Raw genomic sequence first — 15070 nt, forward strand, 5'->3', positions numbered from 1 at the left:
AAAAGGCCAGACTCAGCCCATACTTCACCTAGGAATGTGTTCCCACATGTGATGTAATCACCTCACATCTCTGTACCAGCATCTATCAAAGCACAGCATTCCACTGCAGCCAGTGCAAATATATGCACTGCACTTCCCACACCCCCCCACTACTATATAAGGTTAGTTGTTGAGAGAGTGAAGGAAAAATATGCACGAAAATATGTTATTGGGAAAATAAGACAAACTGAGACAAAGACTCATTGACATATAGGAGAGAGACAGACAGACACACAGAGAAGGGAACTGACTCTTGAGCCTCCTCTACGATCTTCACCAGCAGAGAGTGGCCATCACGGCTGATAAACTCCTGAGCAAACGTTACATCAGTAGACACGCAGGCCAGCTGTTTCAGCGAATCACAGCGCATGTCTGAGTCTGAGCTCTGGATGCCCTTGTAGAGGTCCTCGGCACAACAGCCCTACAACACACAAAACATAAAAACCCAGACAAAGGATAGATGAAGTAGATATACCAATAATGTAATACAATTGTAATAGGCCTACATAGCATGCAGACACACACACACACAGGGGATTATGTATGGAACAGAGCATGGTTGGTTTGTTAGGCTCTTGTTTGCAGACTCACCGGTGCCTTGGTCAGACGGAGAATGCAGCCATTCTTTATGTCCAGACGGTTCTAGAACACAAAGGCCACAGAGAAGACACAATGACAACAGTCATTCAGGCAATAAAGACCGACTTAGAAACGGCTTAGACTGATTACTGTTTTCAAACTGTACTAAGGGACATAATTATGAAGTGAGAGAGAATGTGAGAGAGAAAGAGAGAGAGTGAGAGAGAAAGAACGAGAGAGAGAGAGAGAGAGAGAAAGAGAGAGAGGAGTTGGTTTAGTTTCAAATGAGTAGCCCAGGAAATACACCCAAAAATAGACTTGCTTTCTAATTTGCTTGCTTTCTCGCAGCACATCAGTTTTCTCTCATTCACTCCTGTACGTTCTAATTCCAGCCTGTACATGCTCGTTCACGTGCGTAAAAAACGCTTTCCGTTTGAATTGGGCTTTGGTCTTCAGGCTAAACACACACACACACACAAACACACTCATACCCCTAATAGTGCCAACCAGCATCCAGCTCCTATTACCCATGCTTATCACACACCCAGTGAAATAACAATGAACACAGCCACAGCATGCCCCCTGGTCGAGGTGTGTGTTTGACCTCTCTAAAGGTCACCAGCTTAGTTTAGCTCCAACAGCTACCCCCACCCAGGGCACTGGCGTTGGTGACATTTCAGACATCACTGGCATGACAGTGACATCCTCTCCCATCAAGTTACAGTATAGAAGCTACACACTGGACAGCCAGAGAGCTGTTTGTTCACACACAGCTTCCATGCTCACAGAAAAGAAAGAGAATCAACTCACAGATTCAGTGATGTAGGTCTGAACACCGTCAGCATACTGGAGGGCGTAGTTATCAGGGCCTGGAAGATTCCACCTTAAACACAGTCATCATAGCCACTGTAACTACTGCAAGAGGACAAAGTAGTTGCTTAAACTCCACAAGGGCAGCTTGTGACCAAAACGAAAGCGCTTTTTAAACATGAACATTCACATAACATGAACACACCCACACTTACCCATCACAAACCTCCTTTATTACGGCAGAAAGGGGCTTTTTCTGTCAGGAGATAAGCATAGATGTGGTCAATGAGCAGCAGAAGGTAGGAACTGATTTAGATATCATGCTTTCATTTTGTAAACCATGGTGGAACTATAGTACACCAGTCCCATGACCCAAGCCTGTTGATCCTATATAAACTCAAAGCTTTTACTTCCTCTATGCTGTTGGCTAATGTATTTGAGGCAGTATGGAAATTCAGTGCATTGAATAAATAAGAGACAAACTACTCCAATGTCTACACTTCAATTGCCCTGTAATTTGTGGTATACATGGTGGTCAACCAATCAAACGTTTTGGTGTACTGTGGTAGACCTATCGCTGCCCTGTAATTTGTGATCTGTAAGGGGTAGTCCAATAGGATTTTGAGGGGCTTGCGGTAAGTGATTTTCTCCCATGAAATGTGTACAGAACCAGCCTGTTCACAAATCTCCTGGACATTACATCGTCTCTCAAAGTTTTAAGGATCACTCTAACTCCAAGAACATTCTGTGGTACTATTGAAGTACTAAACATCTTAATATCAAGTGTTAAGTATATATTTGAATGGATAAAACATACTGTAAGTGATCGCATAAACAACTCAATGTTTGAACGCTAAATGGAGGTTTTGAATGGATACGATAAATGGATACGTTTTTAACATCAATGAGGCAGTAGAGGGACACTTACAGATCCACTCGACGAGAAGCATCCTGGATATGTTCCTGGTCTGCATCGCCAAGGTGCTCACCGTGCAGCTAAAGGCCGATCTTAATTTGATAAATATTTTATTGCTAGTGCTGATTAACTGAAATTTCGGTTATTTTTCTGTTTTAAAACATCTAATTGACCGACGTTGGTTCAATTAGTTGAATTCCATAAAGAAAAAAAAATATATATTCTGCGAACTCGATGTGCAGTTTCTGTAGAGATAAATCAGATCAACCCTGAAATGTGAGATGTAGTAGGGAGTTGTAATTTCCAACAGGCCAATATTTTACATAGTTTAGCGCAGACGTGGTAATTAACTACAATGACCATAATCCATTGTGTGCCCGCTTAAACTTGTCCTGTCTGTGCGGAACAAGACACGGAGACAGAGGGATAGAAAGCAGTTGCTTCATGAGCCTGAAAATACACGCTCTAAGCAGTCATAAAAGTATGCCTTATTTAATTTGAAGAACTAATAAAATAGTGATTTTGTCAGACAGCATAGGCAGCAGCTCTATAGAGATAAGATGATGACTTGGAATTAAATAAAGTCATCAAATAAAACAAATATTTATTAAAGTAAAGCAATGTGAATTGTAAATAAATTATGGTTAATAAGTGATAAGCAGTAATGGGCAGTCACTACCATCATGGGACTTTTATTAATTGTTTTATTCAGTGTTGTTACACCATTCAATCCATGATAACAATGACGGAGAAATCTGATTATCTCGAGGGAAAATCAAGGCGGAACTACATTATTGTGGACAGAATTGTAAAATCTCCACATGAGACCTGGACGGAGTCTGAGGATAAAGTGAAGGAAATGATCTCTAAGAAATTTAAGATGGACCACAGGAAGATTGAGGTGGCGTGCGCCCACAGGATTGGAAAATCCTCCACCGGCCCAGGTGACAGGCCCAAGCCGATAGTGGTCAAGTTCCTGAGGTTCAAGGACAAGGTAGCTGTTCTGGAAAAAGCCAAGAACTTGAGAGGAATGTACATCTTCCTCAACAAGGACTATCCTGAAGCTGTGCGCCAGAAGAGAAAATAACTTTTCCCGGCCATGAAAGCTACCAGAGCGTGTGGGGACATTGCTTACATCCGCTATGACAGGCACATTGTCCACAATCCCTACCAAATGCCTGGAAGGGATGAGAGACCCAAATCTATGGGTTCATAGTTTCAACCCAACAGCAAACACACACACTTACACACATCAACTGATTAATGGACTGCTGAATGTTTTAGTTTTTTTTCTCTTCCTTTCTTTGTTCTTTTACATATTATGTCTATCTCTGAGAAGCTACCCAGGAAAGGACTGAAAATAGCCAATATTAATATATGTAGCCTTATAAATAAGGTTAATGAAATCAATAACTTGCTAACATCAGATAACATTAATATATTAGCCATTTCTGAGACTCACTTAGATCATTCCTTTGATGATACAGCAGTAGCAATACAAGGGTTAACATCGATAGAAGACACAGCAATGCATATGGGGTAGGTGTTTATATACAGTGGGGAGAACAAGTATTTGATACACTGCCGATTTTGCAGGTTTTCCTACTTACAAAGCATGTAGAGGTCTGTAATTTGTATCATAGGTACACTTCAACTGTGAGAGACGGAATCTTAAATAAAAATCCAGAAAATCACATTGAATGATTTTTAAGTAATTAATTTGCATTTTATTGCATGACATAAATATTTGATCACCTACCAACCAGTAAGAATTCCGGCTCTCACAGACCTGTTCGTTTTTCTTTAAGAAGCCCTCCTGTTCTCCACTCATTACCTGTATTAACTGCACCTGTTTGAACTCGTTACCTGTATAAAAAGACACCTGTCCACACACTCAATCAAACAGACTCCAACATCTCCACAATGACCAAGACCAGAGAGCTGTGTAAGGACATCAGGGATACAATTGTAGACCTGCACAAGGCTGGGATGGGCTACAGGACAATAGGCAAGCAGCTTGGTGAGAAGGTAACAACTGTTGGCGCAATTATTAGAAAATGGAAGAAGGTCAAGATGACGGTCAATCACCCTCGGTCTGGGGCTCCATGCAAGATCTCACCTGGTGGGGCATCAATGATCATGAGGAAGGTGAGGGATCAGCCCAGAACTACATGGCAGGACCTGGTCAATCACCTGAAAAGAGCTGGGACCACAGTCTCAAAGAAAACCATTAGTAACACACTATGCCGTCATGGATTAAAATCCTGCAGCACACGCAAGGTCCCCCTGCTCAAGCCAGCACATGTCCAGGCCCGTCTGAAGTTTGCCAATGATCATCTGAATGATCCAGAGGAGGAATGGGAGAAGGTCATGTGGTCTGATGAGACAAAAATAGAGCTTTTTGGTCTAAACTCCACTCGCCATGTTTGGAGGAAGAAGAAGGATGAGTACAACCCCAAGAACACCATCCCAACTGTGAAGCATGGAGGTGGAAACATCATTCTTTGGGGATGCTTTTCTGCAAAGGGGACAGGACGACTGCACCGTATTGAGGGGAGGATGGATGGGGCCATGTATCGCGAGATCTTGGCCAAGAACCTCCTTCCCTCAGTAAGAGCATTGAAGATGGGTCGTGGCTGGGTCTTCCAGCATGACAATGACCCGAAACACACAGCCAGGGCAACTAAGGAGTGGCTCCGTAAGAAGCATCTCAAGGTCCTGGAGTGGCCTAGCTAGTCTCCAGACCTGAACCCAATAGAAAATCTTTGGAGGGAGCTGAAAGTCCGTATTGCCCAGCGACAGCCCCGAAACCTGAAGGATCTGGAGAAGGTCTGTATGGAGGAGTGGGCCAAAATCCCTGCTACAGTGTGTGCAAACCTGGTCAAGACCTACAGGAAACGTATGATCTCTGTAATTGCAAACAAAGGTTTCTGTACCAAATATTAAGTTCTGCTTTTCTGATGTATCAAATACTTATGTCATGCAATAAAATGCAAATTCATTACTTAAAAATCATACAATGTGATTTTCTGGATTTTTGTTTTAGATTCCATCTCTCACAGTTGAAGTGTACCTATGATAAAAATTCTACATGCTTTGTAAGTAGGAAAACCTGCAAAATCGGCAGTGTATCAAATACTTGTTCTCCCCACTGTATATACAGTGCATTCGGAAAGTATTCAGAACCCTTGACTTTTCCTACAAATTGTTACGTTACAGCCTTATTTTAAATTGATTAAATTGTTTTTTTCCCCTCATCAATGCCCATAATGACTAAGCAAAAACAGTTTTTTTTGCAAATGTATTAAATATAAACAACTGGAATATCATATCTATACAAGTATTCAGACCCTTTACTCAGTACTTTGTTGAAGCACCTTTGGCAACGATTACAGCCTCGAGTCCTCTTGGGTATGACGCTACAAGCTTGGCACACTTGTATTTGGGGAGTTTCTCCCATTCTTCTCTGCAGATCCTCTCAAGCTCGGTCAGGTTGGAGGGGAGTGTCACTGCACAGCTATTTTCAGGTCTCTCCAGAGGTGTTCGAAAGGGTTCTAGTCCGGGCTCTGGCTGGGCCTCTCAAGGACATTCAGAGACTTGTCCCGAAGCCACTCCTGCGTTGTCTTGGCTGTGTGCTTAAGGTTGTTGTCCTGTTGGAAGGTGAACCTTCGCCCCACTCTGACGTCCTGAGCCCTCTGGATCAAGGATCTCTCTGTACTTTGCTCCGTTTGTCTTTCCCTCGATCCTGACTAGTCTCCCAGTCACTGCAGCTGAAAAACATCCCCACAGCATGATGCTGCCACCACCATGCTTCACCGTAGGGATGGTGCCAGGTTTTCTCCAGACGTGACGCTTGGCATTCAGGCCAAAGAGTTCCATCTTGGGTTCATCAGACCAGATAATCTTGTTTCTCATGGTCTGAGAGTCCTTTAAGTGCCTTTTGGCAAACTCCAAGTGGGCTGTCATGTGCCTTTTACTGAGAGTGGCTTCTGTCCGGCCACTACCATAAAGGCCTGCAGACGGTTGTCCTTCTGGAAGGTTTTCCCATCTCCACAGAGGAACTCTGGAGCTCTGTCAGACTTACCATCGGGTTCTTGGTCACCTCCCTGACTAAGGCCCTTCTTCCCCGATTGCTCAGTTTGGCCGGGCGGCCAGATCTAGGAAGAGTCTTGGTGGTTCCAAACTTCTTCCATTTAAGAATGATGGAGGCCACTGTGTTCTTGGGAACCTTCAATGCTGCAGACATTTTTTGGTACCATTTCCCAGATCTGTGCCTCAACACAATCCTGTCTCGGAGCTCTACGGACAATTCCTTCAACCCTTAATGGCTTGGTTTTTGCTCTGACATGCACTGTCAACTGTGGGACCTTATATAGACAGGTGTGTGCCTTTCCAAATCATGTCCAATCAATTTAATGTACCACAGGTGGACTCCAATCAAGTTGTAGAAATATCTCAAGGATGATCAAGTGGAAAAAGGATGCACCTGACCACAATTTCGAGTCTCATAACAACGCTAATTGGAGTAAACTAATAAACAACAACACTTAGGCTTCTACTTCTAGCTTATACATACTAAACTCAGCAAAAAAAGAAATGTCCCTTTTTTAGGACCCTGTCTTTCAAAGATAATTCGTAATAATCCAAATAACTTCACAGATCTTCATTGTAAAGGGTCTAAACACTGTTTCGCATGCTTGTTCAATGAACCATAATTAATGAACATGCACCTGTGGAACGGTTGTTAAGACACTAACAGCTTACAGACGGTAGGCAATTAAGGTCACAGTTATGAAAACTTAGGACAGTAAAGAGGCCTTTCTACTTACTCTGAAAAACACCAAAAGAAAGATGCCCAGGGTCCCTGCTCATCTGCATGAACGTGCCTTAGGCATGCTGCAAGGAGGCATGAGGACTGCAGATGTGGCCAGGGCAATAAATTGCAATGTCCGTACTGTGAGATGCCTAAGACAGCGCTACAGGGAGACAGTACGGACAGCTGATCGTCCTCGCAGTGGCAGACCATGTGTAACAACACCTGCACTGGATCAGTATATCCGAACATCACACCTGCGGGACAGGTACAGGATGACAACAACAACTGCCCGAGTTACACCAGGAATGCACAATCCCTCCATCAGTGCTCTGACTGTCCACAATAGGCTGAGAGAGGCTGGACTGAGGGCTTGTAAGCCTGTTGTAAGGCAGGTCCTCACCAGACATCACCGGCAACAATGTCGCCTATGGGCACAAACCCACAGTCGCTGGACCAGACAGGACTGGCAAAAAGTGCTTTTCACTTACGAGTCGCGGTTTTGTCTCACCAGGGGTGATGGTCGGATTCGTGTTTATCGTCAAAGGAATGAGCGTTACATCGAGGCCTATACTCTGGAGCGGGATCGATTTGGAGGTGGAGGGTCCGTCATGGTCTGGGGCGGTGTCTCACAGCATCATTGGACTGAGCTTCTTGTCATTGCAGGCAATCTCAACGCTGTGCGTTACAGGGAAGACATCCTCCTCCCTCATGTGGTACTGATGATGATTTTTTAGATACTATTGGATAAACAAAGCTAAATCACAGACGTTACGAACATATAGTCAGGATTCTCTGTTGCTAGGCAAGAACTTGAATGGTTCCTTTCACTGGGCTTGGGCGTGTGTGTGAAGTGGGGATCTGACCTAGGGTCGAATTGCTCGCTCTTACCTAATCCATGGCTGTCCTACCTTGTCAGAGACTGAAACCAGACTGAATTGAACAGAGTCTAGATTAATCATGAGTAATTACAGCATGATGGGAGGGAAGAGAGGAGTGGGTTTGGGTATGTTTGAAAGATTAAGTGTGGACCTGTCATGTCCAACAATCAATCTTCAGGTCAAGCCAGGGAGAGCAGGTGTTGAACAGAGTTTAAACTGAACATGAGTGTTTTTGCATGATAAGGGCTGGATTGATTGTACTACTAAAAGTCCAATTTAGCAGCTATCATAGACTAAGGAAGTGGGAAGAGCGGTAGAGAGAGGGAAACTGAAGATAATGGTGGGGGAACCTAAGAGGGAGGTGCTTTAAGCTAAGATGTATGTGAATATGACTATATAAACGGAGAGCTGAGAGGTAGAGAGGAGGTGCTCTGCAGACCATCTCGGCTTCCGTTACTCTGTGTAATAAAGTCTATCTTGATTCTACAAAAACTCTGGAAGAACTTTGATTTTTAATAAGTATAGTGATAATTTTCCACATCAGCACCCTTCCTGCAGGCTCATCCTGACATGATCCTCCAGCATGCCAATGCCACCAGCCATACTGCTCGTTCTGTGCGTGATTTCCTGCAAGACAGGAATGTCAGTGTTCTGCCATGGCCAGCGAAGAGCCCAGATCTCAATCCCATTGAGCACGTCTGGGACCTGTTGGATCGGAGGGTGAGGGCTAGGGCCAATCCCCCCAGAAATGTCCGGGAACTTGCAGGTGTCTTGGTGGAAGAGTGGGGTAACATCTCACAGCAAGAACTGGCAAATCTGGTGCAGTCCATGAGTAGGAGATGCGCTGCAGTACTTAATGCAGCTGGTGGCCACACCAGATACTGACTGTTACTTTTGATTTTGATCCCCCCTTTGTTCAGGGACACATTATTCAATTTACGTTAGTCACATGTCTGTGGAACTTGTTCAGTTTATGTCTCAGTTGTTGAGTCTTGTTATGTTCATACAAATATTTACACATTAAGTTTGCTGAAAATAAATGCAGTTGACAATGAGAGGACATTTCTTTTTTTGCTGAGTTTATATATATTTTACGGACACAATCTATTTTACAATAGTTATCTTTTGTTTCTTTTTACTCCTATCCTTCCGCTACCCTCAACCCCTCCCATCTACAGTGGGGAAAAAAGTATTTAGTCAGCCACCAATTGTGCAAGTTCTCCCACTTAAAAAGTTGAGAGAGGCCTGTAATTTTCATCATAGGTACACGTCAACTATGACAGACAAAATGAGAAATGTAATCCAGAAAATCACATTGTAGGATTTTTATTGAATTTATTTGCAAATTATGGTGGAAAATAAGTATTTGGTCAATAACAAAAGTTTCTCAATACTTTGTTATATACCCTTTGTTGGCAATGACACAGGTCAAACGTTTTCTGTAAGTCTTCACAAGGTTTTCACACACTGTTGCTGGTATTTTGGCCCATTCCTCCATGCAGATCTCCTCTAGAGCAGTGATGTTTTGGGGCTGTCGCTGGGCAACACGGACTTTCAACTCCCTCCAAAGATTTTCTATGGGGTTGAGATCTGGAGACTGGCTAGGCCACTCCAGGACCTTGAAATGCTTCTTACGAAGCCACTCCTTCGTTGCCCGGGCGGTGTGTTTGGGATCATTGTCATGCTGAAAGACCCAGCCACGTTTCATCTTCAATGCCCTTGCTGATGGAAGGAGGTTTTCACTCAAAATCTCACGATACATGGCCCCATTCATTCTTTCCTTTACACGGATCAGTCGTCCTGGTCCCTTTGCAGAAAAACAGCCCCAAAGCATGATGTTTCCACCCCCATGCTTCACAGTAGGTATGGTGTTCTTTGGATGCAACTCAGCATTCTTTGTCCTCCAAACACGACGAGTTGAGTTTTTACCAAAAAGTTATATTTTAGTTTCATCTGACCAGATGACATTCTCCCAATCCTCTTCTGGATCATCCAAATGCACTCTAGCAAACTTCAGACGGGCCTGGACATGTACTGGCTTAAGCAGGGGGACACGTCTGGCACTGCAGGATTTGAGTCCCTGGCGGCGTAGTGTGTTACTGATGGTAGGCTTTGTTACTTTGGTCCCAGCTCTCTGCAGGTCATTCACTAGGTCCCCCCGTGTGGTTCTGGGATTTTTGCTCACCGTTCTTGTGATCATTTTGACCCCACGGGGTGAGATCTTGCGTGGAGCCCCAGATCGAGGGAGATTATCAGTGGTCTTGTATGTCTTCCATTTCCTAATAATTGCTCCCACAGTTGATTTCTTCAAACCAAGCTGCTTACCTATTGCAGATTCAGTCTTCCCAGCCTGGTGCAGGTCTACAATTTTGTTTCTGGTGTCCTTTGACAGCTCTTTGGTCTTGGCCATAGTGGAGTTTGGAGTGTGACTGTTTGAGGTTGTGGACAGGTGTCTTTTATACTGATAACAAGTTCAAACAGGTGCCATTAATACAGGTAACGAGTGGAGGACAGAGGAGCCTCTTAAAGAAGAAGTTACAGGTCTGTGAGAGCCAGAAATCTTGCTTGTTTGTAGGTGACCAAATACTTATTTTCCACCATAATTTGCAAATAAATTCATAAAAAATCCTACAATGTGAACAAATGATTCTGTCGCTTCGCAGCAACATCTGCAGAGCATGTGCCATGGAATCGGTACATCGAAAATCTCTTCCCAACTATTTTGCAATCTATATGGCACAGCTGTCCATTTTTCAGTCCTTAAATGAAACTCGTATACTTTTTCATTTATCACAATTTTCTTTAACCAATTTTGGTCTTTAATGCAGGGCCGACAGACAAGTTCCTTACTTTTTCCCCCTTCCACTTGTCTCTTTCATTTTTGCAATTTGTTGTAATTTTGGGTAGAGCAGACATTTCCATATATTTTTGTTAGCTGCATGTGTGACATAACTCCACCAGTCCTATTTATGATATCATTTACAAAGATTATAATGTTTTTATATCAATTAGTATATTTGAGTTTAACCACAATATTTGTTGTATTATTTGTTCTGTCTTTTCTGGTGGATTAAACTGAAATTGCAACTAACTTTCTATGGCTTGTTTTAAAAAGCGATATTTGGGAGATGATTTCTTTTTCAAATCACCAAATGTGAGAGGTTGAAATCTGAATAAAGGGAAAAAGGCCATTCTTGAACATGGGGTGAGACATTCTTACTAATCTGCTAGAGAACCAGTTCGGATTTAAGTATAACTTTTGTATGACTGACGCCTTTAGTGAGCGGTCTAATGCTTTAATTATTTCTGCTCTCCGAATTCATATTCATTTTATAAATAGGCCCGTTTAATTTTGTCTGGCTTGCCGTTCCAAATAAAATGGAATATTTTTTGCTCATATAATTTAAAAAACAGGTGTAGGCAAGACCATAAGCAAATAGGTCAACTGGGATATGACTAAAGAATTAATCAGGGTGATTTTTCCACAAGTAGGCAGGTATTTTCATTTCCATGGTAGCAAGATTTGATCTATTTTTGCTAACTTTCCATTAAAATGTATTGTGGTGAGATAATTTCTTTATTTCGGGATATGTATACCGAGTATGTCCACATCACCGTCAGACCATTTTATTGGTAAACTACACGGTAATGTAAAAGTTTTATTTTTTAGTGATCCAATACGTAATATAGTACACTTATCATAATTTGGTTGTAATCCAGAGAGGTTAGAAAATGTATCTAGATCCTCTATGAGGCTGTGGGGGGGATCCACATTGTGGATTTAAAAGAAAACATGAATCATCAGCGTACAATGATTTAGTGTTGTTTACACTGTTGCAAATTGTCAGAAAAATAATATTTATAATAATAACCATCCTTTGTTGATCTCCTTATCGTTATTATTATTATTATTATTATTATTATTATTATTATTATGATGGTCATCATTATAATAATAAGTAATGTTATTATCATTAGTAGGCTTAGTATAGCAGTCTCGTATAACCACCATCGAGCTGTAGGCCTAAGAGCGCATCCTGTTTAGTCTTATTACCATAACTTACTTAGGCCTATTTCAATACTTATATAGGCTACTGTATCAATCAATCATTCATTCGTTCATGTCATCACACACCATACAGGGCATTCATGATTTGAAATGCAATCAAGCATTTTAGTTTTTAAATAAAAGAACAAAGCGAATCTTGAATAATTAGAGTAAACAATAAATAAAGCGTTCGGAAATCACGAATTAATGTGACCGTTTTTAGTCTTTGCTGTAAAAAGGCTTTACAAAAAAACAAAAACTTTACAACAGACTCTCTGGTATGCCTATAATGTTTTTAGAGTTGTTTACATTGTTTAAATGGTCAGAAATGTTTTCTTGTAATCTAACAGCACTTGTTTTGCACACATAATATGCACGCAGCATTTGCTCTTTACCTTATTTTTCTTGATCTCCAGTATTTTCCACAACTAGTCAAATTTATTCCACACATCTGACTTCCCCTTTACCTCTTGAGCAACCAGTAAACGTTCCCCCGTTTCGAGTTGATTTGTCACGTCCTCTGCATCCATTTTGCTGTCACGTGTTATGGTGTTCGGAGTTTGTTATAACCAATTTATTGATGTGATTATGATATTCTATAAGTCAGGCCTGATTGGTCATGTGCATGCGATGCATACATGTGTCACGTAAAGAAGGCAAGGGTTGAGGGAATAGGGAATGTTTTTCCTAAACAAATTAGGGATTTCAGTAACAGAACTTTTCAGTCAGAAATGGCTGTAATTATGTTGCAACTTCAGCAACACAGACAGCACGATAAACACTGTTGATGCTCTGTGGTGGTCGCTGCAGCAGGGAGGAGCGAAAGACAATGGGTGCTATTTGTGTGTCTTAATTATTTCATTAAACAGTGCGCTTAAAGCACCAGACAAGCTCAGTGCATATAGTTGATTTTATTAAAATACAATAGGATGTGTCTATATATTGAGAAATACACGTTTTACCCCACCAGACATGCCACCAGGGGTCTTTTCATAGTCCCCAAATCCAGAACAAATTCTAGAAAGCATACAGTATTTATATAGAGCCATTATTGCATGGAACTCCCTTCCATCTCATATTGCTCAAATGAACAGCAAAGCTGGCTTAAAAAATAGATAAAGCAACACCTCACGGCACTACGTCGCTCCCCTATTCTACCTAGATATTTTGTGTGTATGTATTTAGGCTATGTGTGCCGTTTTTAAATGCATGTAGTTCTGTCCTTGAGCTGTTCTTGTCTATTAATGTTCTGTATTATGGTCATGTTTCATGTTTGTGTGGACCTCAGCAAGAGTAACTGCTGCTTTCGCAACAGCTAATGGGGATCCTAATAAAAAAAACGAATAATGCATAGTGCATTTAATGTAAAAATAATAATCGAAAACAGCACTAATCGCTCAGCACTATTTATTGCTGTGAATTGCAAACTTGTAGTGTATTTTAAGTTTTAAAAAGACTTCTAAAATTTCAGACTTGATTTGTTCTAACGAAAAATGTATCAACTCATACAAAAATGTACATGAATTATTATCCACATAATAATTAACATTTCCTGTTGCTGCAGGATTATTTTCCTGCTGTAGCAAACTGGCTCAAATTAACATTCTACATTCGTAAATACTTTGTGCCAAAACATCAATTTTCTCTTTACAGAGAGTGTAATGAACTTACCAGAACTCTGACAACATCCTGCATGACATCAACTTCACAGGCACCCGTATCTAGCTAACACCTTTTACTCAACTAAGGCCTTGGTCTATTAACAGTTTGACATCATAAACACCCAGCACATTAACACCCTACTTTACTATAATAACTTCTCTATTGACAAGTGTGGCATTTTTCTATAGCAGCAGCTGCTTCACACCTCTGAACACACTGGTGCCCGCACATCTACAGTGGATATAAAAAGTCTACACACCCCTGTTAAAATGCCAGGTTTTTGTGATGTAAAAGAATGAGACAAAGATCAATCATGTCAGAACTTTTTCCACTGTTAATGTGACCTATAATGTGAACAATTCAATTGAAAAACAAACTGAAATCTTTGAGAGGGAAAAATGAAAAATAAAAACCTTTCAATAAACTGGTTGCATTAGTGTGCACACCCTCTTATAACTGGGGATGTGGCTGTGTTCAGAATTAACCAATCACATTCAAACTCGTGTTAAATAGAAGTCATTACACACCTGCCATCATTTAAAGTGACTCTGATTAATCATAAATAAAGTTCAGCTGTTCTAGTAGGATTTTCCTGACATTTTCTTAGTTGCATCTCAGAGCATTTTCTTAGTTGCATGGTCCGCAGAGCGCTTCCAAAGCATCAGAGGGATCTCATTGATAAAAGATATCAGTCAGGAGAAGGGTACAAAAGAATTTCCAAAGCATTACATATATCATGGAACACAGTGAAGACAGTCATCATCAAGTGGAGAAAATATGGCACAACAGAGACATTACCAAGAACTGGACGTCCCTCCAACATTTATGAAAAGACGAGAAGAAAACTGGTCAGGGAGGCTTCCAAGAGGCCTACAGCAACATTAAAGGAACTGCAGGAATTTCTGGCAAGTACTGGCTGTGTGCTACATGTGACAACAATCTCCCGTATTCTTCATATGAATGGGCTATGGGGTAGGGTGGCAAGACAGAAGCCTTTTCTTACAAAGAAAAACATCCAACCCCGGCTGAAGTTTGCAAAAACAAACATCAAGTCCCCCAAAAGCATGTGGGAAAATGTGTTATGGTCTGATGAAACCAAGGTTGAACTTTTTGGCCATAATTCCCAAAGGTATGTTTGGCGCAAAAACAACAGTGCACATCACTCAAAGAACACCATACCCACAGTGAAGCATTTTTCTTCAGCTGGAACCGGGGCCTTAGTCAGGGTGGAGGGAATTATGAACAGTTCCAAATACCAGGCAATTTTGGCACAAAACCTTCAGGCGTCCGTTAGAAAGCTGAAGATGAAGTTCACCTTTCAG

The 15070-nt window shown here is 41.5% G+C and overlaps 1 protein-coding gene across 2 annotated transcripts in view; it reads right to left on the reverse strand.

The window, feature by feature from the left end:
• LOC311136840 (engulfment and cell motility protein 3-like) overlaps window positions 1-15070 on the reverse strand; it is a 41219-nt gene that overhangs the window by 20972 nt on the left and 5177 nt on the right. For both annotated transcript variants that reach the window (XM_084171130.1, XM_084171129.1), the window contains exons 3-6: window positions 1644-1684; window positions 1429-1501; window positions 631-681; window positions 291-460 (exon numbers count right to left, since the gene is read on the reverse strand). In XM_084171130.1, the coding sequence (XP_084027256.1) occupies window positions 291-460; window positions 631-681; window positions 1429-1501; window positions 1644-1684 (335 nt within the window). The remainder of the gene's footprint in view (window positions 1-290; window positions 461-630; window positions 682-1428; window positions 1502-1643; window positions 1685-15070) is intronic.

Source organism: Coregonus lavaretus, assembly GCF_964263955.1.
Source record: "Coregonus lavaretus genome assembly, chromosome: 11".
NCBI lineage: Eukaryota > Metazoa > Chordata > Actinopteri > Salmoniformes > Salmonidae > Coregonus > Coregonus lavaretus.